Source organism: Mesoplodon densirostris, chromosome 7 (assembly GCF_025265405.1).
Source record: "Mesoplodon densirostris isolate mMesDen1 chromosome 7, mMesDen1 primary haplotype, whole genome shotgun sequence".
Taxonomy (NCBI): Eukaryota; Metazoa; Chordata; class Mammalia; order Artiodactyla; family Ziphiidae; genus Mesoplodon; species Mesoplodon densirostris.
In genome coordinates this window covers 47,262,207-47,290,047 of record NC_082667.1, presented here as the reverse complement: position 1 = coordinate 47,290,047, position 27,841 = coordinate 47,262,207, and the positions used below count along the sequence as shown (strand labels likewise).

General features: G+C 42.2%; 2 protein-coding genes across 4 annotated transcripts; one reads left to right on the top strand and one right to left on the bottom strand.

Annotated features, from left to right (window-relative positions):
* On the bottom strand, nucleotides 1-2,931 carry LOC132493372 (transcription initiation factor TFIID subunit 7-like). The gene is made up of 2 exons (XM_060103829.1): nucleotides 2,534-2,931; nucleotides 1-2,280 (listed from the first exon to the last, which is right to left on the bottom strand). Exon 2 carries the CDS (start codon nucleotides 1,587-1,589, stop codon nucleotides 540-542), a length of 1,050 nt encoding a protein of 349 aa, XP_059959812.1. The 5' UTR covers nucleotides 1,590-2,280; nucleotides 2,534-2,931; the 3' UTR covers nucleotides 1-539.
* On the top strand, nucleotides 1,853-27,812 carry CCDC81 (coiled-coil domain containing 81). Of its 3 annotated transcripts, none has more exons than XM_060103826.1 (12): nucleotides 1,853-2,384; nucleotides 4,795-4,874; nucleotides 6,928-7,040; nucleotides 8,997-9,120; nucleotides 11,856-11,949; nucleotides 12,366-12,512; nucleotides 13,328-13,432; nucleotides 15,872-16,044; nucleotides 17,246-17,324; nucleotides 17,821-18,041; nucleotides 24,881-25,006; nucleotides 27,344-27,812. In XM_060103826.1, exons 1-12 carry the CDS (start codon nucleotides 2,178-2,180, stop codon nucleotides 27,483-27,485), a joined length of 1,611 nt encoding a protein of 536 aa, XP_059959809.1. In that variant the 5' UTR covers nucleotides 1,853-2,177; the 3' UTR covers nucleotides 27,486-27,812. The 3 variants fall into 3 exon arrangements, with proteins under 3 accessions (XP_059959809.1, XP_059959810.1, XP_059959811.1); XM_060103827.1 differs by having other exon boundaries at nucleotides 2,295-2,379; XM_060103828.1 differs by lacking the exon at nucleotides 4,795-4,874 and having other exon boundaries at nucleotides 2,320-2,379.
* Nucleotides 27,813-27,841: the final 29 nt, after the last annotated feature.

Genomic DNA, 27,841 nt, shown 5'->3' with positions numbered 1-27,841 from the left:
TTAGCTTTTTTTTTTTAAGGTGAAAATTACTTGCTTTTATTTATTGTTAAAACAACTTTATGAAATGATTTGCAATGCAAAATGTGGAAAACTGCTTTGAATAACTGGGAAAATAGCTACAGCATGGGAAAACGTATGTAAACAAACTTCACTGCCACCAAACTAGAATCTACTAATTTATCTCAGATGGCATCACAGAGTAGCAATGGCAGCTTCTGGTAAACGGAGAAACAGCAGCAAAGTCCTGCAGTGAAGCTGTGATTAATTACCAAACTGAACTGTTCACTCCACTAATCCTACAACTTCCCTACGTTTATCTGTCTATACATTCCTACTTACTACAGGACAAACACCCACCAAAGTGGTTCCAAAAAACAAATGAGATAGAAATTCACAATTATAAAACAAATCCAATAGAAGGCAGTGGAGGAAATTGGGAACTACTGCAAAGTTTTACTATCTAGTCCAGGTGATGAAAACAAAGTTTTTCTTTCAAGGCTGACCACTGTCAGGAATGAAATTAAGTATCAAAACTCTCCTCACTTCGCTAGGAGTGATTCTAGCTCTTCTTGCAAAGAGCTGAGCTGCTCCTTTTCTCGGTCTTCCTTTTGTTTCAGTTCATCCAGCACAGCCTGAAATCTGTTCTTGAGAGCCAGATTTTCCACTTTCATGATGAGATCCTCCTGTCGCTTTGCCCTGTCCTGGGTCTCTTGGAGCTTGCCTTTCATGCTATCAATCTGTTTCTGAATTCCCATAACCAGCTGATTAGTTCCCTCGTTTTCTTGGTGGTGTTCATCTGACTCATTTAGCTTGTCCTGTAGCTGCCTTTCCAGATCTTCCTCAGTGTCAATGATGTTTATATCTTCTTCATCTTGATGCTGTGTCTCATCTTCATCTTCACTGCTGCTGCTGAGATCGTTGAATATCTCCCGAAGCTCATCATGTTCTAATGAGTCATGGCCCTGCCTGTGGCCAGACATTCCTGGGGAAGAGATATCAAGGCCTTGATTTTCTGCTTCTTTTGTTTCATCTTCGGCAATTATTTCCCAACGGGTACTGACAGCTTCAGCATCTGTGCTCAGCAACCGCTTTACTTCTTTTTCCACATCTGGAGACTCAATATATTTCTTCTTTGCTGTCTTACGGAACCTTCTCTTTCTGACATTTTTTAGAGGCGGAGTAATTCCATGGTTCCATATAAACTTTTTCTCTTTGTCCTTATCCTTTTTCTTGCTTGCTTTGGGATCAGCAGTGGCAACTGGTTCCTCAACAGGAGGATAGAGATCACCATCAACTGTACAGACAAGCATCTGAGAGATATCAGCTGTCTTGTAAAAGGTTTTTTTATCGATGGTTTTCAAACTTTCCATAACACATGGCAGATCTACCAATTTTGATGCCAATGGGACCTGGTCCACTCTGACAATTCCATGACGCCCATCAGGGTGTGACTCAATTGTCAGTCTGTCCTTCAGGTTGACATGACCAGACTGTACCGCCCGCCTCACAGTAGAGGCATACTCCGGAGGTAGGCGTAAGATAAACTGGCTCTCTAGTTCATGAGGAGCATCATCTTTGCTCTTACTCATCTTTATTTCTTCGTGACTCACTTTTTCTCTAATAACCACTTCTTGCACTAAACAATTTCAGCTATTTCAACAGAAAGACCAGTTCTTTATAAATTGAAGTCTTTAATTACAAAGAGTTCTAGGTAGAACAGCAACTAAGCGTCTATTCCGAATTAAGCCCCAAGTCTTTCTAAATATGCTGTGACAATACCAGTCGTTAATGACGCATTGCCTTACTCAGGTCCATTTAAATCTGTTAGCTGCAATGCCAAGTTCCAACCTCTAGATGCCGCTGCAGGACAACGCAGGGAAAGCAAATGGCGGCTCCTACGGAATGATTTTCGGCACAGAAAGTTAAGGCTCAGCAGATACTCCCAATCCACAAACTCTCCCGGAACAAAGATACGCAAAAAGTGGGGGCGTAGTGAGCTCTCTTCGCCTCGGGTACTTACAATCCAGTAACGGTTGTAAGTCCAGTTTCTCCGGACAGGCGCGAGCGGGAAACGAAGCCACTCAGAGAAAGGCCTTTGGCTGGGAGCCGAGAGTCTCCTTCCGAATTCCTTTGCTCTTCCCGGCACTTGGCAAAGCGATCCGCTGATTATCGGTGAAATGGCTGAGGACGGGCAACGCGAAATCTCGCCAGGAACCGCAGCTCCGAACGCCAGATTCTGCAACTCCGCAGCTCAGGCGGCCTCCGTCCGTTACAGCAGACCTGAAATTCCCAGCCGGGGAGTAAGCAGGGAGCCTGCGATCCGGCGCTTTGAAGTTTTCCCCGGAGCAGAGTCGAGGCAGCGAGGAGGAGCGACGGGAGGTGGGGTGGGTGGGGAGAGGTGTGCGGGGTTGGAGGAAAGTGGGGTGGCGACGTTGGCGATGGGGGAAGGGGCCGGGCCGGGGAAGCGCGGCGAACAGCAAAGTTTGCCGTCCCCCGCTGCCCGCAACCCGCTCGCGGCGCCGCGCTCGCTCACCTCCCTCGCCGTCTGCTGCCAGCCGGCTGCCCTCGGGGTCGGCCCCGCCGAGGGGTGGGCTCTGGGCCGGGTGGGGGCGGGGGCGGGCTCAAAGCCACCGGACAGGTGGCGACAGCCCCGCGCGATCCTCCGGGCTCCGGCGGCTGGGCCGGGCTCGGCCGGGCTCAGCAGCTCTCGCGTCGCCGCTGCTGCCGCCCGCGCTCGGGCAGGAGCCCCAGCACCATGTTGACGATTAGCCGCGAGCGCCCGCTCGGGCTGGGTGTGTGAATGTGTGTGTGTGAGTGTGTTGGCCAAGTCTTCCCTGCGCGGCGACAGCGCGGCTTGGGCTCCCCGCCCGGCAGCTCGCGGGCTCCCCCTCCGCCGCCGCTGCCGCTTCGCTCCCGCTCTCGGTCACGGTCTGGGCTCCGGCGCGTCTTCCCCGCTGCCGCCGAGCTCGGTCCGCGTTCAGCAAGGAGCATAGCTCCGCCTCACCTCGCCGCTGGGAGCCCAGGTTCCGTCTGCCGCCGCACGCCGCGATCCCAACGCGTCCCCTATCTTTAGCTTTTAGTTTACATTGTTGTAGAAGAAATTTCATAATTGACCCATCACCGTTAACCGTTATGTAGCTGGTGTGACCTTCATGCTAAGTTGGACATAGCAGACTTTAAGAAGGCAGTTAAACAGTCAATCAACAGGACTAACTGAATCTTAATGTACTAAGTTTGTATGAGCGAATTGGATTATCATGAATGTTATATAATCCCTGTGTCCCACAGAGCAAAAGCCAGACTTTTAAATGAAAAAGCTATGAAAGGAAAGGTTATAAATATGGTTTAATTCTACCCTCTAATTTCTCCTTTCGTGGTGCTCTGGGATGGGTATTTAGGAGACGGAGTTGTGCACAATGAAGCTCTTGGTGTTTTCTCCACACCCTGGCTTCATACAGGATTGCTAAGAGGGATGCCAAACCTGTGTGTGAAAAGTGGAAACACACACACAAGTATCACCCTCTCTTTTTCATAAAAACATAGGCAAGATTTGCAAAACCAGAAGCAAGGCCAAAGTGCTGCTTCATCTCTCACCCTCAGGGATTCTACAGAAATTTGTAAGCTTCAATATGTGTTTAAAAGAAAGGATAATGTTTTAATTGGACTGCTGCACTCTAAGACGTACCTTTTAAGGAGCATTTTCCAAAAGAACTAGTCTTGGGAGATATTCTATGAAAAAACGGTCTGGAGGCCAAAGCACATGGGCATGTTAAAGGATCTAAGAGGTCTGGCTGGAAAGAAGCTGCTTTAACTGCCCGAATGTATTTAATCATGGAACTTTAGGTTGAGTCAATATTCATTAACGTCTATAAAACACATTTTGGGAAACTGCTATAAAGTTGTGAGAGTGACTGTTTTTCTCCCAAATGTTCCATAACGTAAACCTGAGTGCTGTCCTGCAGAAGAGCTCTCTTGGGAAGCTGTGTGCTAACTTCACTGATGCTGCTTTTCCTCGAAATATTTTTAAAACTTCTACTTTTGGAATCCCCTTCAAAGCCTTTTATAAACCATATCATTAATCCAAAAAGAATAATTTTATATATCATTCTATACTAGTATAATTTAATAATGTGATTATTATCCGTTATTATATATTTTATAACTTATATATTATAATTATATAATTATAATTTAAATCATATATAATATTATATATTAAAATATTATTATATATAATAATTATAATAGCCACTATTTGTGGAATGCTTATATGTGCTAGCCACTTATATACAGTACCTCATAAAAATCCTGTGAATCTGATCCTATTATGATCCCCATGTACCTAGGGCCTAAGGCTATGGGGCTGTTAGCAGTGTGAGGACTTAAACATGAAGATGCCTGACTCCAAAGCCCTTCTCTTAACTACCAGTTTTAGAGTTATTTGGGTCAAGAGTGGAATTAGCCAACTTGCTCATTTCCCTAAGAGTTTTAGTAAGTCGGCTGTCCTCTTAAAGATGTCTGAAAGGAGCTGTCAACTCTGAGGGCAGTTTCCAAGGAGGAAATGTTTTGAGAAAAGGCAGCATCAATGGAATTGGTATGCGACCATGCAGGGTGACTACTTTGACAAATGAGATCACTCCTCATTGCATTTTAAGCTCTAGGCTTTGAGCACTAAACAAAAATAACAGTAGAGAGTATCATGGTAGTCTGAGGCTTCTGAGCACCCTGTGGCTCTGATTTTTCTGTGTCCTAGACCACAGCCCAAGTATAACCTGTCTCTGTCCCTGTCTTCAGGGGCCTGACACTGTGGACTCAGTGTTGTCTAGCAGAGAATCCTTGGGGAAGCGGCCCAACAGCATGCTTTCATTTCCAAGGTCAGTGCTTTCCTCCACAGGTTCCTCCAGGCACAGCAATCCTTGGGGACCTATTGATGGAACTGGACAATGTGTCACACTTGAGTTTTCTAGCTCATGCTCTCTCTCTCTCCCTCTTTATCTCTCTCTGTTGCTCTCTCAGTGCTCCAACAAATAAGAGTTTATTGCATACACTTTCTGTAGTTAAGTTAAAAAACAACGGCACTTAGGATACTCTTTTTTTAAACTACTCTTGGTTCCCTGGAAATTTTCATACTACCTCCCACCAACCTTAGTCCTTGCAGTATTAGTAAAATTCTTCTCACCTGCTAGGCTTTGCTCTACCTTTCACCCCTTCTCTGACCTAGCTTCTTCCTTGTCCTGCAGTCTAGACTACCTCCTCTCTGAGCTCTGTTTTTTACCACTGAAGCAGCTAGAAAGACAAGGTACAGCTTCACTCCAAGAGCATAGGCATTACCAGCGGCTGCTGCTGACAATGATTACAATAATGATAATGATAACAATAATGGTAATAATAACAGTAATAGTTATCATCTATGGAGCACTTACTAGATGCTAGGCATTGTTAAGAACTTTCTCAGTAGTCTTGTATTTAATCTTTACTACAAACATTTGAGATACATATTATAATTTTATTCATTTTATAGAGGAGCAAAATTAATTGTAATTCTTTTTTTAATTTTTAATTAAAAAATTTTATTGGAGTATAGTTGATTTACAGTGTTGTGTTAGTTTTAGGTGTACAGCATGTAATTTTAATTCTTTTTTTTTTTTTTTTTTAACAAGTGAAGTGACAGGATGCAGTATTAAAAGCACTGGAAAAGGAGTCAGGAGACTTGGGTTTTATTTCCCATTTGTTCATTACTTACCCATTATTAGCTCTTAATCATGTTTTTAATCTTAATTGCTGTGCCATTAACTACTACGCATTTTGGGTAAAGGAAGTTTAGGAAATAGTAACCAGCTTCCCAAAGTATTATTTTCTCTCTCTCTCTCTCTTTTTCTTTCTCATGTTTTTGAGTCTGTGACATCCTCTTGTTTGTTGGTTTGGAACAAGTCCCTCCTGGAAAAACTGTATGCCACAGACCTCAGCAAAATCAGTGTAAGGGGGAGAATAAGGCTTAAAGATTAATGAGTCCAATCCCCTCATCTTACAGATGAAATGGTTACAAAACTGAGGGGCCAATCCAGAAATAAAACCATGGCTCCTGACTGTTTCAGTGTTGTTTCCATTGTAGCATGTTGCCTTACTCATTAAATATAAATCAGTGGTTTCCAAATAGTTTTATTTTGATTATATTTTGGAAGGCAAATTTGGCTGTCCTCTTGGACATAGTTTGGCTTAAGCAATCCAGGAGGGAAATAATTGCAGTTAGTTAAGGAACAGAGATGGAAGTTCCTGTCAAATAGAGAGCCTAGAAATGGACATGAGGACTCAAATATTCAAAACAACTGTAGGTGTTTCATTTATTTGAAGTTTGGCCCTTGAATTTATTGCAAGTACAACCTCTGCCCCACCCTTCCTTCCCAACTCTAACCCAGCACTCCGTTCCTGAGACCAAAGAAAATCTACAACTACACACACCAACTAAACAAACCCCTTCCTCCCTTGCCTTTGCAAGTCCCTCACTTTTGCCTGGGGAGAGGATGGAGAAGTGGGGAGGAGAAAGAGGGAGGAGAGGAGTGGTTATTTCTGGGCGTACCCTGCCTACCAGGCTATGAATCCTTGCCTTCAAGCTATCCAATGACTACCTTTCACTGGTTCAGGCCTATGGCATCTGGTTACAGAACTGGAAAAGACAAATTCAAGCTGATATAAAAAACAAAACTTAAATCCAGGCCTTCAAAGCAATTTATCTATATAAGAAGGGGGAGGGTCATGGTTGGCTCCCAAAGATAATGAGTCCATGATTTGTACTTATTAAATAAAAGCACTTGCCTCCTTGAGAGAAGTAGGCTTATTTCATTCAGAATCAGTGAGCAAGCTTGGCTGCTTCTCAGAACTGACAGTTTACACAGTCACCTATGGACAAATAGCTTGGTTCATTCCTAGGATTGAGCCCAAGGAGATGGAGAAAAAACTGCCTATGGTGACCACTGTAGAAGGTGGACAGAATGGACAAAGGAAGAAGTTAAAAGACCAGTCAGACAAAGAAGGTGTCCGAGGTAGGTTGGTGATTTCTGGGTATAATCTGTCACTCTTTACTACTTATGAGCCAAGCCGAACTGCTTAGCAACTCCTATGGCCAAAGTGAATAAAGTTAGTTTCATGAATAATCACTGTATTCTTCTCTCTAACAAACATCTTCTATTCCTGGAATCTTGTATCTCACCTTAACCACTTTATGACTCTCAGACTCTTAAACTGTGATCTCTTTGCTGGCTCTGCACGGCTCAAAACTCAGCTGCCTATGAGGTCCAGGCAGCTAACATAAATGCATGAACTGGGCTGGATGTCACATGATAGGGAGACATGTTAGCATAAATAATAATTTTTATGAAAAATGAAGAGAGGTAGTTTTATATCTTTGATATCTGGCTTTATAGAAGATAGTGGATTCTTATATCTGCGTCTTCATATAATCTGGTGTGATATGTTGTTTTGGTTGAAGCATGTGAAGAAAATCTTAGGATTTCAAAGACTTTTTGAAAGGGTCCTAGGGGTCCCCAGGGGTTGCCAAACTACCCTTTGATAAAGTAGTCTAGCAGATTATTGATTTGTGGAATTGTGGGCCAAGTGGTAGCAAATTTTCTGATTCTTCAAGAGAAGCAGATATCCTGACATATGAAATCTATTGACTGTTAAATTTTGGCAACCAATTTACATTGAAACAAAAATATTAACTGGGCCAAACAAAATATATATCAATGGGTAAACATTGGCTTGTGAATGTTGGTTTTGTGACATGTGGCCTACAGGATTACATACAAACTTTTTTTTTTTTTTTTTTTTTTCTGGTACGTGGGCCTCTCACTGTCGTGGCCTCTCCCGTTGCGGAGCACAGGCTCCGGACGCGCAGGGTCAGCGGCCATGGCTCATGGGCCCGGCCGCTCTGCGGCATGTGGGATCGTCCCAGACCGGGGCACGAACCCATGTCCCCTGCATCGGCAGGCAAACTCTCAACCACTGCGCCACCAGGAAAGCCTTACATACAGACTTTTAGCCTAATACTCACATGCTTTCATTCTTTAGTTTCATTTGTCACTGTTCCTTACAGACTCTTTCTTTGAGCAAAATTGTCTGTTTATGCTCTTCTAACATGCCTTGCCCTTCCTCAACTTCATGCTTCTGTTCACTGTTTTTCTCCTGCCTGGAATTCCCTTACTTTTTTTACAGTCTATCCCAATCCTACTCTCCCTTTTCACATCTCACTTCCTCCATGAAAACTCCTCTCATCAGTGGATTCTGAAGTGGCTTCTCTCTTCTCTGAACATTAGAGATTGCACCATTTATTTGAGATTTAGACATTCTGCATCATTGTCCTGAGTTGCTATTTATATAATGTGTGTAAATCACTTAGTACTGTTGGCAGGTGGTAAGACCTCCACAAATGACAGCTCTCATGTTTTCTGTTTATATCTTATTTTTCCTCTTCAACTGTATTTATTGAAAGATCTTTAAGGGCACAGACTTGCCTCTTTGTATTTTCTAAAGTGCCCAGCCAGAGCTTTGCATGTAATAAGTATACAGCAAAATATATATATATATTTTAACCACACTAGGGCAAGGGACAATATTCTATTTATTTATTTATTTATTTATTTATTTATTTTTTGCGTTACGTGGGCCTCTCACTGTTGTGGCCTCTCCCGTTGCGGCCTCTCCCGTTGCGGAGCACAGGCTCTGGACGCGCAGGCTCAGCGGCCATGGCTCACGGGCCCAGCCGCTCCGCGGCATGTGGGATCTTCCCGGACTGGGACACGAACCTGTGTCCCCTGCATCGGCAGGTGGACTCTCAACCACTGCGCCACCAGGGAAGCCCGGGACAATATTTTAAAGATAAGCAAGTGTATCTTATGTGAACAATTTCCCTAGTAAAATTATGAGTTTTAAAAAATCTGTGTTAAGTACAAATCGCCTATGTAGAGTTGAAAGGAAACTCACTTTCATTCATTCTACAGAGATCTTATCACCCAAGGTAATTCAATATAGACAAGCTATCTCCCCCGCCAAAGCAAGAAATGTCAGTTTCCCGCACAAATTGGAGCAGAATGGGAGTGGTGGGAAGAATATGAACGTTGAAAGGTAATGCATTGGGTATTTTCTTTTTCTTTCTTCCTCCCTCCCTCCTTCTATCCCTCTCTCCCTCTCTCTCTCTCCTTCTTCTTCCTTCCTTCCTTTCTTTCTTTCTTCCCTTCTCTCTCTCTTTCTCTTTCCTGCACTGGGTCTTCATTGTGGCACGTGGGTTCTTCTTTCTTGCAGTGTGTGGGCTTCTCTAGTGCTAACTGTGGCACGTGGGCTCCGGAGTGCTCGGGCTCAGTATTTGTGGCGCATGGCCTTAGTTGCCCCATGGCATGTGGGATTTTAGTTCCCCGACCAGGGATCGAACCCATATCCCCTGCATTGGAATGTGGATTCTTAACCACTGGACCACCAGGGAAGTCCCTGGGTATTTTTTGTGTTGCACTTTACTAAGTGTATTTTCAAGTCCTATCTTGATACAGGGAATTTTAAATAAGTGTTCATTGATTCATTCCTTCATCCACTATTCTTGATGCTACATTCTAGGTGCTGGGGATAATCAAGACGACCAGGGCTCACAATCTGTGGGAAAGCCAGAGTGATAAATTATGATTCAGTAGGATAAATGCTATGACAGAGGTGGAAACAAAATAGCACAGAGGAGGAAACATCTAACTTTCCTTGTGGTTTTGGGAAAACCTGTGTTGTTTTCTGAGTGTGTGGATATTAAGATGTGACACAGGTTCATATTTAGATCAAACTGGAAAGCATTTTTGCCAAACGTGGCTGGCACTCAATAAATGTTCTTTGAGCAAATGAATGTATTACAATTTATGATGGTCCTGTTTTCTTCTTATATCAGAAGAGTTCTATTTTCTCTCCCTTTGTGTAGGATACTTTTTAAGACCTCTGATCAGAACTTAAGGTTCTGATAAGTATCTATTGAGCATCTACTATATATCTTTCACTGTGCTGTCAACTTTCAAGTTATTAATGTCACAATATATCAGCTATCATATGTGTAATTTAGGTGCTTTGTGGATTCCTAAAGTCATGTTCAAAACCCTGGGCATGCTTCTTTTGAGTAATCCCGTTATGAAAGATAATTGAGAATTAAATGTCTAGTACTTTGGAATTTAGCTCAGTCCAACAAACATTGAGCACCACTGTGTGCCAGGCACTATTTGGACACTGAAGCTATAAAGCTATGTGACATAAAAGACATATAAACCAACTTTCATAAACTTAGACTTGTAGAGAGATTGAGGCTAAAGAAATAATGCACGTGATGAAGATAACAAAAGAAAGTACAGAGGCTGCAAAGAGGAGGGAGTAATTATTAGGGATTCCTAGTAAAGGCTTCCTATAGAAGTTGACCAAACAATGTTTTTTTTTGGTTTTTGTTTTTTTCTGATTACTAAAGTAATACATCTTTATCACAGAAATTTTGGAAGAAATGAGAAAAGCAAGAGATACAAAACAATCACCCATAACCCCACTAAATACAGGAAACCTTCTGTAACGTTATGGGTGTACATCCTTCATTTCAATGCATTTATAATATGTACATATATTTATACTTGAAACATATAGATACATTTTAAACAAAACTGAGATCATATCATATGAACTTTTGCTACACAACAAAAAGTGGTGAAAATTTCCCTATGGCTTTAAATATTCTAAAACATGAACAAATGGTTGCTCATCATCTCATTGATTAAACCTTTTGTTTAGCACATCTCCTGTGGGATACTTAGATGGTTTTTAGTTTTTTATATTATGAATAATGTTGTAACAAATATAATCACAGATAATTCTCTGCACACACCTGCGTATTCTGTAGGGTAAAAACTTTGAAGTGAAATTTCAGAGATAAGGGATGAGCCTATTTTTCACGCTTTTGATACACATTACCAGTTATCCTCAGGAAGACTGTACCAAATTATCTCCCCAGTAGCAGTAATGTGAGGGACTGCTGTGTTCTCTACAGCTTTGCTTATACTGGACACTGTACCCTCCACGCACCCAGGGTAAAAGCTGAAGTCATTACTGTGGCGTCAAGGTCCTGCCTGATCTCTGACCTCTCTCCTACTTTTCGCCCACTAACTCGTTTTCCTCAAGCCATACTGAACACAGGCATGCTCCCACTTCAAGGCCTTAGTGCTCATTTGCTCTGCTAGGTCCTTTTCCATCAGATATCTGATTATTATTATTGCTTTACTGCCTTCAGGTATCTGCTCAAATTTCACCTTTTTGGTGACAACTTCCCTAGACATTCTATTCATGATTTAATACCCCATTCCTCCAGCATTGCATGGCATTTATCATCACTGAACAGACTATAGAATTCACTCATTTACCTTGTTTATTGGCTGTCTACCCCCATCAGCATGTCACTTCCATGAGGACAGAGCTTTTTTTATGTGTATTTTGTTCTTTACTACCTCTCCCATGCTTAGAGCAGTACATATAGTAAACACTCAATAAATTTTTGGAGAATGAATAAATTTTACCCCAATTTCACTGAATTGGTAACTGAGACTTTGTAAGATTACCCAGCTTGTCTAATGCCAGTCAGCTTCTAATAAAGAAAGCTGGGCTTTGAACCCACTCAGGTTTATCTGGTATAAAGCCTGGGTTCTTACCCTCTATACATGTAGATGCTCTAAAGAAAACCACTGAGATATTTTTCATTTTCTTATATTTATACTTGTTTCTAAAATTATCATTAATAATTGATGATAATTGATGTCAGACTACATTAACATTAATTAATGTTACATTGTTTTTTATAGGTTACGATCTCTGGGTGGTCTGAAAAATGACAATGAAATGAAGCCTAAAATTTCTCCAGCCACTTCTTGCCAGGATCATAATAGGGCAGGACAGGTACAGTGTCTTCAAAGAAACAAAAATCAGTCAGAATCTTCCTCTGACTTCTGTTTCTCAGAGAGAATTCTGGGAATTGCTCTTTAATATATAGGTATGGCTCAGGTACTCAGGACCCATAACTGGACTGTGATAAATCTATCTACTAGTCAAAATCTACCAGTTCACAGAAATAGGGTTGGGAAATCTCCACTTTCCAGTTGCTATAAACACATCTGTTCAGGCAAGAGTTTATTAAATCCTCTGGAATATTTGTGGGGTCTTCTCTGAAAATCTCACTTGGCTAATATCTTTAATACTTCCTTTTATGAAGTGTACTTCTTGATACACCTAGCCTTTGGAGAGCTTGGGAAGGGAATGCATAGGCAAAAAGGTAAAAGGTAAAAATCAATTTGCCCTAAAACTTGGTGTTACAGGAAATGTGTTATGTATGCTTGCAACGAGCACAGCGGAATTTCCCGTTGTACTACGGTGAGGAGAGGAAGAGGAGAGAGGTGGAAGATGAGCGACTCCTACAGCAGTATCAGATGATGAAAGATCAAGAGGCTGTCTTCAAAGAGCAGGTAGATCAACACCTCGGTTAAGGAGTGTTTAACATGGGACAGGAGAACGTGATTATAAAACACCATTTAAAAAGTTCCATCGTGTGTCTGTACTGTAACATAGTGAACCATTTACTTACTTATTGCTGAACTAAAGCTTAGGTTGTGTCCAAGTTTTCACTAATAGTAAACAGTCCTGGGATGAATATCCATGCAGCTGATGTTTGTACATGTCACTGATTCCACCCCCCCACCCCATGAAGACTGAGTTTTATTATTTATTTATTGGCCAGACCGTGCAGCTTGTGGGATCTTCGTTCCCCAACTAGGGATTGAACCCAGGCCCCTAGCAGTGAGAAGGCCAAGTCCTAACCGCTGGACCACCAGGGAATTCCCAAGACTGAGTTTTAAAGGTGGAATTCCTGGATTATATAGCTTTATTTTTTATTTCTCATAAAATATAATCCCAGTCAGGGCTTTTCCCTTCAAATTCATGGCCTATCTCAAGTAAAGACAGAATGGCACCTTTGCATTTGCTTTATCCCGATTTCTGATCTCCAATAACTGGCCTTACTGTCCTCTCCTGCATTTGTGATATCAGAGGTAACCACTCATGAAATATTCCATTCCTTCTTACGATACCTGTAGAGGTGGTGCCTGGAGCCCAAGAATGGGAAACAAAAGCCCACTTAAAAAAAAAAAATCTATGAACACATCAGAAAGTATTTACCATTGCCTCCAAAAGGCAGGTTTCTACCTTGGTTGGGTTACTTTAATACAGTAGAATTAAATTTTTAAAAGCTCTATTTCAATATGTGATTTTTTTTTTCTCACAGATGCAAAGTCTGGCTAGTAGAGAACAGAATAAAAAAAATGCTGCCTATAACCTTGGAGTTGCTGAAGCCATAAGAATCCACAAGAATGAGAAACCTGAATTTCATGTAAGAGTCTTTTTGAAATTTCTAGGGCTGATACCTGCCCTCCTTGTGAGCATTTGGATCCACTCTCCGTATTGCGCCGATTTTTTAAAGTGGTAGAGGTAAAAAGAGGCTTGTGCAAGGCTGAAGCTTCCTTCCAGGGCAGGAGTGGTCCAGGATCTGCCTCCACACCATTCACATTCATAATACAGTTCCTACTAGTCATGACAGCACTTGTTAATGATAGTAATTTTCAACCAGGACCTGGGAGAGGTGGGGATAGGGATAGTATATTAAATTCCTGCCCCAGGATCAGATGATCTAAGGAGAAAACCAGCATCCCCTGGGAGCTTGCTGGAAATTCAGAATCTAGGGTGCCACCTCAGACCTCCAGAATGAGAATCTACGTTTGAACAAGATACTTAGATGATTTGTAGTTTCCTTAAAGTTTGAGAACCCCAGCTTCAGAGGGACGTGAGCCACCTGTTTTGCCATTTAATGTTTCCAATCATGATGTGCCTACCTTTATTTCTGCCTGAATCTTCCTTCTTTCACCTCACTATCTAGGCAGTGTGACACTCTGGACATACACCTAATAAAATAGATTTTCTTTATTCATCATCAAGCATTCATTGAATTCCTTTGTGCTGGCCACTCTGCTAGTGGCTAGGAATACAAAGATGAATAACACAAGGTCCCTCTCTAAAGTCTCAGGATAGTGGGGGAAAGAGATTTAAAGAGACAAGACTGTGATATACTAAATGCTATGATAAATCTTTGAACAGAGCAAAGAGGAAAGTCACTTAACCCAGACCAGAGATCTGAGAAGATTTCCTGGCATACAGGAGTTAGGTAAAGAAGTGAATGGAGGCAAAACCTTCCAGGCAGGGGCAATAGGGAAGGAAGAAGAGGGAGCACCATGCTTTTGAGCTTTAGGTACTCTCTCTCTCTCCTCTTAATTAGATATAAGGTCCACATTATATATTTATCACTGCCTACTTTGTATCTCCTCTTTGTTATAACCGTAGATACCTTAAAGTGAAAAAGACCAAAACAGAAGTTTTGATTCCCCTTCTCAAACTGTTCTTCTCCAAGCCTTCCCGTTTTAGCAAGTGGTATCACCAGCCAGACAGTTGCATGAACCCCATACCTAAAAATGCTAGACTAGTCCTCCTTAGCACCCACATCCAACCATCTGTGAGCCCACTTGCCTTCACCTCCAAAAGGTATACAATATCTCTCTATGTCTCTTCATCTTCAATGTCACCACCCTAATCCAAGCCACATTAGAAGGCCCAACTTTTTTTAAAAAAATATTATTTATTTATTTATTTATTTAGTTGCGTTGGGTCTTAGTTGCGACAGGTGGGTTCCTTAGTTGTGGCACGTGAACTCTTAGTTGCGGCATGCATGTGGGATCTAGTTCCCCAACCAGGGGTCGAACCCAGGGCCCCTGCAATGGGAACGTGGAGTCTTAACCACTTTGCCACCAGGGAAGTCCCAGAAGGCCCACTTTTGCACTACTTCCCTAGTCAGGCTTGCTGCTTGCCCTCCTACAATCTGTTCTCCACACAGCAGTCAAGGTGATCTTTTAAAACTGTTCACCAGAACAGATCATTCTCTGGTTTAAAGCCTCTAATGGCCTTCCACTGAATTAAAATAAAATCCAGACGCCTTACCTTGACTTATCAAGTCCTCCTGGTTTGGCCTGTCTCCCTCTTTGAGCTCACCTGCTCTACTCTCCCCTTGCTCACTATGCCTCAGCCACATAGACCTTCTTTCTGCTTGTTTCCATCTAGTGTCTTTGCACTTGCTGATCCTTCTGTATAGGACACCGGTCCCCTGATATTTGCAGTGGAGGTGATTCAGTCACCTCCCTAATAAAAGTCTTCCCTAATAACCAGTTTAGCCCCATTCCCACCTGGACACTTGCTATGAGAAGGGCTTCATAGTACCTATCACCACCTTAAATTATCTGTGTGTGGTTTGCTTGTTGGCTGTCTGTCTCTTGCATCAGCACGCAGGCTCAAGGAGCTTGAGGCTCTCTGTGGATCTCTGTTCTTGATCACTGGGTTCCCAGTGTCTAGCGTGGCTAGGCCCAGAGTAGGAGCTCAATTTTCCCTCTTCCACTTCCTCACAGTCCCTGCTCATGCTTCTGCACTCACTCAGAATTCCTCCTCCTTTCAGTATGCAAGTTGTAAGTACTAGCGGAGGGCCTACTCCGTGAAGTCCTTTTTCATCTCCCTCTCAGTTATGGGGCTTTGGTCAGTTCTGCTCAGATTCATCCCTGAGCATACTCATATGATTCTGTGGGTCACTAGCTGGTCAATGTGTTGAGGTCTGGGCACACATTATAAATTAATCAAGGCTTTCTGATTGATTTTAGTCTTCTGAATGATTACCCTTATTCTTTGTTGCTTTTTAGTATTCTAGAATAAATGAGTTGCTTCTCTTTCATTCTAGAAATCCTTCTTTTTTGATAAACGGCCACTCAGTCCTGAGATTAATGCTTTTAAGCAAGAGAAACATTACCAAAGTCTCCTGAAACAAATAGGTCACAGACGGGAAAAGGACATAAAGCAAAGACAAAACAGCGAGTTGATGGACCGCCTGGAACAAATGCAGCTGACAGAGGAGTGAGTCTAGCCAGACATGCTCTGAAAAATGGATTTGGAATGTTCACATGATGCTTCTTTCCATGTGGGATTGGATCAGCGTTGGTAGTTTCATTAGCACAACTGTAACCAACTGAGCAAACTAACCCAGCTAGCAGCCAGTACCATAGCCTAATACTTCGTTAGAAACATGGAAAAGCCAGCATTATTATAACTATCATTAGAGTAATGATTGCTGTCTATAATCATTTTAATTACAGAGTATCATTTTGTATTGTTTTGTGATCATTAATCTTGGTAGATGGAGGAAGGGACTTGTCTTGAGCAGGCTTCATTCCCAGCTATTCCCAGGTAACCTCAAGGCAAAGCTGAGTTGTATTATAAGTATGAAGGGTGTCCTATGGAACCTGAGGGCAGGAATGTATGGGGGACCCAGGAAGACTGGAACCAGGCACTAAAACCCATGTAAAAAAAGCTTTCCGTCTGCTCACACCCCAGCTCCTTAGCTGACATTGTCTGTATTCCAGCTCACAGTTGGATGAATTTCAGTCTCAATTCAAAATTTTCAGGAAAGAGAATCTGATTGGTCCTGCTTGGGTTATCTGAGGCCTGGGATAGGGTCAGGGCCACAGAGTTCAAACATGCCTAAGTGGGCCATACTTCTACTACTGAGGTCAGGAGAGCAATTAAGGAGGCTACTGTGGTGTGAGAGGAACTCCTAAAACAAATAAGAATCTAGCTTCTGTGACCAAAAAACTATTTCCATAAAATGCATATGTTCCATTATATTCACTTTACAGATCATGTGGAGTTTGCATATAATAGATTCATTTTATAATAGGAAAGACCACTCTTCTTAAAAAGGAATCTTATGATGAGTCATTGTATTGCATGCATAGACACTTCCTGCTTTCCTATCTAGATTTTTTTAAGCATGGGGGGAGGAGGGGTGCCTGTCTTAATGGTAGTGCATTTGGACTATATGGTTGGTCACTTGCTTATACCTGCCCATCCATCCCTGTCCAACACATTGTCCACTAGCCTATGGATTTGAATTACTCTTTTCTTTCTTAAAATGAAAGTTCCTAGAAGGAAATATCACTTTTCATCAGGCTCTTATTCCTATTAATATTTATTAAACATGTTTTGTTGATGTTAATCTGTATTACTAAAGACTCTATAACAAACTGTGGTCCCACCTTCTCTTATTCATAACTGCCAGACTTGCTGCGCAAAGGGCCAAATATATAAAAGATAAGATGGAAGAAACACAGCGTTACAAGAGAGCTTTGGATGCACAGGTAAGGGGCCAATTATTCCTTTAAACTTTTGCAGGGTTTCAATAGCATTCTAAAAATATGTATAAATCCTGTACTGTTACGAATACTCTTATGTGTTATCCATTTGGTTGTTCTGAGGCCCTTGTTCTTTCCTCTGGGGTGCTGGTTTTTTTTTTTTTTTTTTTTTTTTTTTTTTTTTTTTTTTTTTTTTTTTTTTTTTTTTTTTTCTTTTTGCGGTATGCGGGCCTCTCACTGTTGTGGCCTCTCCCGTTGCGGAGCACAGGCTCCGGACGCGCAGGCCCAGCGGCCATGGCTCACGGGCCCAGCCGCTCCGCGGCATATGGGATCCTCCCAGACCGGGGCACGAACCCGTATCCCCTGCATCGGCAGGCGGACTCTCAACCACTGCGCCACCAGGGAGGCCCTGGGGTGCTGGTTTTTACTATGCTACGGCCTTGTGCATTAAGTCTATTCCCTGGTATAATTATCATCTGCATTATGTGTGTCCCTGCTTCAGATAAAGAACAAACACCCCCAGCTGCCCATGTTTGAGCCAGACTCTTCTGGGGCTATCTTTGCTAAGGAGGAGGGTGAGCTGATGGTGGAAAATCGAAAGAGAGAACAGAATTACAGGAAGGACCAGATGGAGGCAGCTGCTAACCACAAGAGGACAGCCATGTTGCACCAGCTGGAGGACCAAAAGTGGGATTTGATGATGCTTCAGAGGACACACAAAGAGTAAGACACCCTGGATCTTTCCTCCTCCTCCTCCTCTCCTCCAGAGAAGCAATCGTGATAGTGAACACATTGAGGGCTTACTATGTGAAAAATATTATTCTAAGCTTATTATGTGCTTTATCTAGTTTCATCCCCACAATTCACCCTATGAAGAAAAGTTATTAAATTAGGGCTTCCCTGGTGGTGCAGTGGTTGAGAGTCCACCTGCCGATGCAGGGGACGCGGGTTCGTGCCCCGGTCCGGGAAGATCCCACATGCCGCGGAGCGGCTGGGCCCGTAAGCCATGGCCGCTGAGCCTGCGCATCCGGAGCCTGTGCTCCACAGCGGAAGAGGCCGCAACAGTGAGAGGCCCGCGTACCACAAAAAAAAAGAAAAACAAAAAAACGCCCAAAAAACAATATGGTACTGGCATAAAAACAGACACATAGATCAATGAAACAGAATAGAGAGACCAGAAATAAACCCATGCATATATGATCAATTAACTTATGACAAACAAGTCAAGAATATACAATGAGGGGCTTGCCTGGTGGCGCTGTGGTTAAGAATCTACCTGCCAATGCAGGGGACACACGTTCGTGCCCCGGTCTGGCAGGATCCCACATGCCGTGGAGCGGCTGGGCCCGTAAGCCATGGCTGCTGAGCCTGTGCGTCCGGAGCCTGTGCTCCGCAACGGGAGAGGCCACACAGTGAGAGGCCCCCCACAAAAAAGTTATTAAATTAAAAACAAACTCATTTTTAAAAGAATATTATGTATTCATGTGTATATAAACATATTTATACACATATATAATGTAAGATAAACAATAATTAATTCCAAATGCCTTATCTTTTTTCATATTCTTTTCCATTATGGTTTATTATAAGATGTTGAATATAGCTCTCTTGTTGTTTATCTATTTTCTTTATAGCAGTTTGTATCTGCTAATCCCCAACTCCTAATTTATCCCTCCCCCACCCCCTTTCCCCTTTGCTAACCATAAGTTACAAACAAACTCTCTCGATCCTACTTCTCCCTCCACTTACCTTTCCATAGTTTTCTTTCCCTTTACAGGACAATATCTGAAAAGAGTTGTCCACCCCAGCACTGTCACCTGGAAATACGATGTGAGCCACAAATGTGCTGTCCCGCTCAAGTGGACACAAACATGAAACTGAGGCCCTTTCTCAACCTCCACTAAACCCCTTCTTCAGAGAACCGCACATGTAGTAAGCTGTGCTGATGTTTGCTTGTGCAGGGGTGCTGAAGGTGTCAGGGTAGGCAGAGGAGGACTTTATGCCATAGCAATGCACAATACCGTTAAGCTCAAACATCAGACACCCACTGTTTTAAAGTACCCATTGGTTACCCCACAAATGGAGAATTTTTTAAGATCCTGACCAGCCCTCAGCCTTGTAACATCTCCTTGGCTCCTCTTGTCTTCCCATTTCCCATGTTTCCTACTCTCCCGCTTCCACCCTCTGATTGCCACAGAGAACTACAGTTTCTTCTTTGTAGATGTTCAGCAATTTTCAGATACTTGATCAAAGTTCTCAGGAGTTCCAAGAGGGCTTCTCTTCAAAGGAATCTCCTATTTTTTAATTTATTTTATTTTTTTGCGGTACGCGGGTCTCTCACTGTTGTGGCCTCTCCCGTTGCGGAGCACAGGTTCCGGACGCGCAGGCTCAACGGCCATGGCTCACGGGCCCAGCCGCTCCGTGGCATGTGGGATCTTCCCGGACCGGGGCACGAACCCGTGTCCCCTGCATCGGCAGGTGGACCCTCAACCACTGCGCCACCAGGGAAGCCCAGGAATCTCCTCTTTTAAAAAGGCAGTTGTACTTACGAAAAGAAAAAAAAGTTATTATATTAAAATTTTATAAATGGTCAGTGGGATGGTGCAAAGATCTGTTATGTTCTATAGCAAGTAGGTTCAGACAGGAATATATGAGTAGAATAATTGGGTGAAGGTGGGAGGGTATTGTGATAAGGGTGGGGTTGGATTGGGGTAGAGAGGTGAGAGTAGTTAAAAGCATGGCTTTTGGAGTCAAATCAGATGGCGGACTGAGTCTTGCATCAGCCCAGGGCAATGTATACTTGTATGTCTGTACTCTTTGCTAAAATACTGAAATATTTCCATACTTCTTGATTAACAGCTGTTGCCCCAAGCCCCACAAGTGCACCCCTGCTGCCCAGGCTGCTCCTGCCTCTCCCTGGGATCCCCCATCCCACCTCTGCATGATCTTTCACCGAATGGATGAATACCTGGGGTCTCCAAGACCACTTCCGGTCTCCATTCTGATTGATTGATATGCGGTTCTGCCATTTTACTAGTTGTGTGGGATTGGGTAGGTTACAGCCCCCTGAGGGCATTGGTTTCCTTATCAGTTATTAGGGAGAATACTAATATCTACCTCCAAGGTGGTTAAGGGTCAAATGAAGAAGTTCTTTTAAGGAGCTTGTTTCATAGCAAGCAGCTGCCCCTTGCCCCGCAGTGGCTCTGCCTTTCCGTGCATGCTGCCATAGCCAGATCTGGGACCCTTTGCGTGTGCTGCGGAGATTATTGCAGTTTCCTCTTCTGCTCCTTAGCTTCGCTGGCTGTTCTCCTGAACATGGAGTTAGGAGGGTTTAAACTCTGTCGCTTCCAGACTGTGTGACCTGGACCATATCACACATGGGGTCTTTGAGCTCTCTTTTCCTCATATGAAAAATAAGGATATCACACCCGCCCTGCCTATCCTCACTATGATGATTAAATGAGATTATGTATGTGAGAGCATTTCTGGAAACTTCAGAGCTCTGATCAAATACAAACTATGGTCGTTATCTGGTTATCTCTTTTGTTGGAGCTCTGGTCGTAAACCCCCGTTTTAATATGGATTAGATCCTTGTCTTTTGTTTCTATATCCTTTACTGATTATTCCATATTCTCTTCTCTTTTCTTTTCCAACTTCCCCATCCTCGGTCCATCTCAAGATGTGATCTTAGGTCTTCCTGTGGCAACTAGAAGGTCACTTTCTTTCAGAGGGAATGACTTAGTCTGTGTGATCCAAACAGGCCTGTGGAAGTATTTTTACTTGTTTTACTTTTTTTGCTTTAAACTTTTCTGCTTTTGTTTAAAAAAAATAACAATTCATGCTCATTAAGTGAGTTAGTGGAGAGATTAAAAAAAAAAGGCTAATAATCTCCCCTACCAAGTAGTCAGTGTTAAGTTTAGCCTTCTACATTTTTTCCTGTTCTTTATAAATATATTCAAACAATATACACACATATATTTTTCCTTCCATTTTTGTAAATGAAAATGAGGCCTGTAAGATCTTACATATTACTCTGCAACCCAACCTTTCTTTAACCTAATAATGTGTCATTAATTTGTATTTAGGTCAGTACCTATATATGAAATTCATTTTTCTTTAATAACAGCATACTATCTATAATATGGATTATATAGTTTAACTTTTGCACCATTGATGAACAATCACTTTCTTTCCAGGTATTTTGCTATTACAACAATTCTGCATTAAGCATTTTTCTTATTTTTCCTTATACTGGTTGTTTTGTTTCTACTGGATAAATTCCTAAAAGTGGGGTTGCTGGATCAAGTGTATGACACATTTTAAATACTACCAGATACTGACACTTTGCTTTCTAAAAAGGTACAGCAATTTGCTTCCACCAGCAGTCTTGGGAGAATCCTAGTTACTTCCCCTCTAATCTTACTTCATGTTCTTACTTTCTAGGCATTTAAAGTTAAACTGACTTTTAAACCTATCCTTTAAAGAATTGTATAACAATGGCCAAAAAGCATATGAAAGGATGCTCAACATCAGTAATCACTGGGGAAATACAAATCAAAACCACTAGGAGGTAGCTGCTCATTAACAAATGGTTTCCATGCTCTGTGAGAGTGTGGGGGTGACCCTTATTCAACTGTCAGCTGTCATCGATTGCACTGTTGGAACTAGAGGTCATTTAACATTTAACTCTATGTGTGCCTCTCCAAGATAAGAGGTATTCCATGTTTTATTGAACATTTACTTATGTGAACCTGTGACACAGGGATTCCCTACTCCAGTGAATAAAGGTGGCAAGGTAGGAATGTGAGATTTAAAATACGGCTGTGCTTTATATTACACAATTTAATAATTTAATTCCAATAATATAGAATGCTGGAATGCCAACTCTATGGAAGTCCGAATGGAGTAAGCAGTCAGCAAATTGTTCATGTTTTCCCCTGCAAAACACCTATGTAGATGTAAGAAAATGTCTTTCACTATTTAGGATATATATATATCAGTGTGACATACATGGATAAGATGGCTATCTTTTTCTTCTGTGTTTTTTTCCGAAAAGAAAACATTTATACATTTGCAGAATAGTGTAATAAGATTTCGTAAATGCAAAGATAAAATGTGTTATCATTTATCTTGGATTATACTATCTGTGGTTTAATTGCCTTGTGAAATGTCCAAAACAAGAACAATTATATATTTTTCTTACACCACATACACCATGAAACATTTAACAAGTACTTCTTTTAGACCATTCAAAAGATTAGGAAGGAAGAAAATTGTCTATTCAGTATTAGATAAAACCATTAAGATGTGAATATATATGATGTAAAGAGGAAAGATAAAGGAAACTAGAACTGGCAAGGAAAGAGAGAGAGAGAGAGAAAGAAAGGGAGAGAGAGAGAGAGGGAGACTACCTCACAGGTGTTAGGATGGCTATTATAAAAAAAAAAAAAAAAACAGAAAATAGTAAGCATTGGAAAGGATGCGGAGAAATAGGAGCCCTGTATGCTGTTGGTGGGAATGTAAATTGGTATAACCACTATGGAAAACAGTGGTGGTTCCTCAAAACATTAAAAGTGGAATTACCATGTGATTCAATAATTCCACTTCTGGGTATATATCCAAAAGATTTGAAAGCATGATCTTTCAGAGGTATTTGCACACTTATGTTCATAGCAGCGTAATTCATGATAGTTAAGAAATAGCAGCAACTCAAATGTCCAACCACAGATGAAAGGATAACCAAAATGCAGTATACACACACAATGGAATATTACTCAGCCTTAAAAAGAAAGTTCTGACACATGCTACAATGTGGATGAACCTTGAGGACATTATGTTAAGTGAAATAAGCCTGCCACAAAAAGAAGACAAACACTGTATGACTCTGTTTATAGAAGGTAATTAGAGTAGTCTAATTCATGGAAACAAAGTAGAATGGTAGTTGACAGGGGTTGGGGGAGGGAGAAATAGGGAGTTGTTGTTTAATGGGTTTAGAGTTTCAGTTTTGCAAGGTGAAAAGAGTTCTAGATATTGATTGCACAACAGTGGGAATATAGTTAACACTATATATCTGCATGTTTAGAAATGGTTAAGATAGTCAATATTATGTTATGCATTTTTTTTCTTTTAATTTAATTTATTTATTTTTGGCTGCATTGGGTCTTTTGCTGCGCATGGGCTTTCTCTAGTTGCTGTGAGCGGGAGCTGCTCTTTATGGCGGCGTGTGGGCTTCTCATTGCGGTGGCTTCTCTTGTTGCGGAGCACGGGCTCTAGGTGCCTGGGCTTCAGTAGTTGTGGCATGCGGGCTCAGTAGTTTTGGCTCACAGGCTCTAGAAAGTAGGCTCAGTAGTTGTGGCGCACGGGCTTAGTTGCTCCACGGCATGTGGGATCTTCCTGGACCAGGGCTCGACCCCGTGTCCCCTGCATTGGCGGACAATTCTTAACCACTGCACCACCAGGGAAGCCCCTATGCATTTTTTTTAACTACAATTAAACAAAACCGTGAAAAGATAAAAAAGGTTATGAAAAAATATATATAATAGGTACCGTTCCGTCATTGAACTCCCATTGTGTGACAGGCGTTGGCGCTTTCTGTATATTATCCTACTTAATCCTTATAATGACCGCACAATAGCTATTGAATCAACACTTGTTAGAGGATAATGGGGCCATGCTATTTTAGAATAAGTGAACCAGCACAGAGCACATTACAGTATTTTATCGGCGGGTCCTGACACCTAGTGGCGGTTGGTAACACAAGACCCTTCAGCGTAGGCAGGCTAAATCAAGGGTCACATTTAGTGAAGTCCCTTCCAGAATTTAATGAGAACTGACTGTAACAGAGTTTCAGTTTGGCAAGAAACAGACACATTTATATTGAACCAGGTCTAAGGTGATTCACACAGCAGTGACTACATGTTTAGAGACCAGTAATAGAAACACTTAACATTGGGAATGCTAGAACACTGTGCTTGAAGAGAGATATTATACTGCAGTCATTTCTTTGATGATGTGACCTTCACCAAACACTTTTTTTTTTTACCCTTCTTCACAATGTTAGATATTTTCTCGATTTCATTTTCTTTTGCTTAGTCATTTCTGTTTCTTTCCCTCTTTCTAACCATTCATTCATACACCTGTCTACTTTGTCTTGTAAAACATCTGGCAGAACTGGTGGGCGGACTACTGACAGCTGAGAGGCTCAACTAAAAGGAAGGAAACAAAGTATAGGAAATCCATTTGAGATGAATCTTCAGATCAGTTAAATTAGCCTCAAAGGAAATTGATGGCTTTAAAGGCTGAATGTGTTAATTGGAAAAAGGTTTTAATCCTGCTAATTTAAACCAGGATTGAAGATGAAAGGTCCTAGACCCACAAATTATTTGTTAGGAGTTTCGCTATGTTTTTACAGTGTTCATGCCCCTTAGTCTATTTCAAAGAGTGGCGAACAAAACCAGAAGGTTTTCTGTTTAACTTAGCATGAAAGGAATGGGGCTCCTAAGGTTGGTGCACGCCCTTCCCAGTATTATGAATGGAATCTCAGACTCTTCTGTTCTCTCTAGGCACTTGGCAGAAAGAAAGGCTGAGCAAGAGCGAGTGAGCAGAATCTACCAAAACTTACAGGATGACTGGGAAAGGAGTGCTGCCATGAAGAAGCAGCGGGACCTGGAGGAGAAGGCTTTCGAGCGGTAGTAGCTGATTGCACCTGAAGTTTCATTCGCAGAGAAAATCCCCTCTGCATCTTGTTAATTTCCTCTAATCCTGGGATGGCAGATAGGTTTTAAGTGTCAGCTTCAGTTTATTAGGAGTGGCTGCCTAGAGACCTTTGTGAGAAAAGAGTTCTGGGTTCAGTGGGAAATACTGCTATGGTATGTTAGAAATGTCTGTTGTGGACATGGGATGGAGAATGCTGTGTTGCATGTTATATATTTGCCATCTCTGCCCTAATCTTTGCCTCTGTGTAGTAGCTTTATTTTCGCTTTGTGGAGGCTAGAGAGGCCTGTGTTGGGGGAGGAGGGTGGGAATTCTCTTTGGAGATAATTAGTTGGAAATAGGAAGAAAGTGTTTCTGTCTGAACACATCTAAGGCTTATGGGATGCTCTCGTAAGAGCAGAGTCAAGGGGTTGTAGGTAAGATTGGCAATTGGAAAAGTGAGATGCCCAACCAAGAACGTCTTCCTGAAATGTATTATATCCATGTTCACTTTCCCCAGCTATCTATTTACAATCTAGAGTTGGGGAATCCAGATGTTTTGGAGAATTAACACTAACTTTGGAGAGGCAGCTAATCTTTTTGCCTTACTTTTCTTATTTCTAAGATGGGGAAAGTAAACATTTGCCTGGCTTGGCTAACACAGGAGTTTGGGGGATCAAATAGAGTTGGAAAATTATTACACTTTAAAAAATTAAAATACTTTACAAATGGAAGGTATGATTTCATAGAAGGTTGAAAACTTGAAGAAACAAAGTCTAGGCAATCAAATGTTATTAAAACCTGAATATACCAAAATAATATTTAATATGCCAATTATCAATGAATTTTTATCATAGAAAAAATTGTTATAGTGGATCTTGATCTGAAACTCTCCTTTTCCTTTTAGATTTTAAGGCATTTCTCGCCTGTCTTTCTAATGGGTAGAACCCATATTTTGTGACAATGAAAGTATGACAGATGATGTGGAAAATAAGTTCCAAAGGAGAAGTGAGGTTGTTTGGCCTAGGGAAGAGGAAGGGAAAGGGGATTTGGGTATTTCAAGCCATTTTCTCAATGTTGTGGGAAAGAAGGTAGAAGGCAATGAGATTAGTGTCAGGGAGGGAGATTTTAGTTGGATTTTGGAAGAAGGCTTGGCTAACATGGTGATAGAGGGTAGAGGAGACATGACATAACCTTGAGTGGCAGGATAGCCCAGCTGTTCCACGGACACGGCAGGCCAGACCTCTCACCTGAAGACCTAGGCCAAGTTGTAGGCAGAGACTCAAGTGGACAGCACGTAGGAAGGAGGAATTGGTTGGCATTAAAAAGAAAACATAGCAGAAGCAAAAACAAGGTTCACATGTATGCAGTTAGCTCATGATACTCGGTCCCATCGCCAAGGCAAGCCAGGTAGGTCTTTCCCTGCCTACTGCCAAGGTTGTCCTTTTTCTTTCTTTCTTTTGATTTTTTGAATTTTATTTTATTTTTATTTTCTTTATACAGCAGGTTCTTATTAGTTATCTATTTTATACATATTAGTGTATATATGTCAATCCCAATCTCCCAAGATCGTCCTTTTCCCTTTGAAGGCTGTCATTGATGCTTCTTTTTACAGAATCCCACTGTGTAGAAATTTTGGTAACACAGGGGAACACATCAGGGATTGTGCACATCCTGCACAATCAAGAAAAACTGTTGAAGTGGAAAACCAGTCACTGTCATCCCTTCATCTCTGCTTCTAGCTGCTTTCATCCTCTTTTTCTACGTCTTCACTTCCTCTCCTGCCCTTAACTCTCCAGAGGCCTCTGGCCCCCTGGGACTTTCCATTGAAGTCTACGCTTCATTGTCTGCTGGGGTGTTAACTTAACCAGCAGCTTAATGGCTTGATCTCGCTCTCAAATGCTGTCTCCCGGGGAAGCCTGACAGGTAAAGGCGCATCCATGGGACAAAGCTGCAAATACTGAGGCTTTGGAGTCACCATCCCATTCACGCTGGCTGAGTGACCTTGGGCAAGTCCTGTGTTCTCTGAGGGTTTATGTGGGTGTTGAGGGGAGGGCTAGGGTCAGACTGTTGTGAAGGCACCACGCAGAGCCTTTTATTCACTAGGGAAGGAGGAGAAGCAGGAGATGCCCGGCCTGGGGCGAGCAGCAGGTAGCAGCGTAGAGGGGAGAGACTGCAGGTGGGAAATCACAGGTGGGCCGTAAGCTCCTGGAGGGCAGGGACCAGGTGTGACTTTTCTTTTGTATCCCTTCCATTGCACCGGCTTCCAGGCGAGGCGCCCAGTAAGGACTCGGGGACGCCGGCGAATGACCCCTTTTTGTGCCTCTCCACAGGGCCTCCAACAAGCTCTTCCTCCTGGACCAGTGTGAGAAGTATCAGCGGTGCAAGCAGTGCCAGAGGCGACCCTCCAACGTGGGCAAGAGCAACCTGTTTCCCCTGAACAAGCACATGCATGGCTCCCTGCTGTTTGTATAAAACCCAACATCTGGGCCTGCTTTTTTAAACGTGCAGGGGTGATGGTGAAACTACATATTTGTACTTTAGAGAAGAAAAAATTACTGTGCCATTTTGGTGCTTTCAGGGGTAGAGGGAATTCCTATAGACAGGTTCTCCCCACCTGTCCTCCTCCCGTCCTGCCCCAGACAACTCTGCCTCAGTCAGGCCTGGGAGGCGCACCCAGCTTCATTCTGGCTGAGGGGGTGTTGCTGACCCAGCCCTGCCACTCCCTCTGTGACTTTGTCTAAGAAACTTCATCTTTTCCTCACCTATAATGAAGTGTCGTAATAAATACTTTCTATGTGTTTGGGCATAAGGATTCATAGTGGTGAATT

Coding starts and splice junctions, on each gene's coding strand:
- LOC132493372 (XM_060103829.1), bottom strand. CDS start 1,589: ATGAGTAAGAGCAAAGATGATGCTCCTCATGAACTAGAGAGCCAGTTT.
- CCDC81 (XM_060103826.1), top strand. CDS start 2,178: ATGGCTGAGGACGGGCAACGCGAAATCTCGCCAGGAACCGCAGCTCCG. Junction 9,121..11,855: donor AAGAATATGAACGTTGAAAG/GTAATGCATTGG, acceptor TGTTTTTTATAG/GTTACGATCTCTGGGTGGTC. Junction 11,950..12,365: donor ATCATAATAGGGCAGGACAG/GTACAGTGTCTT, acceptor TTGGTGTTACAG/GAAATGTGTTATGTATGCTT.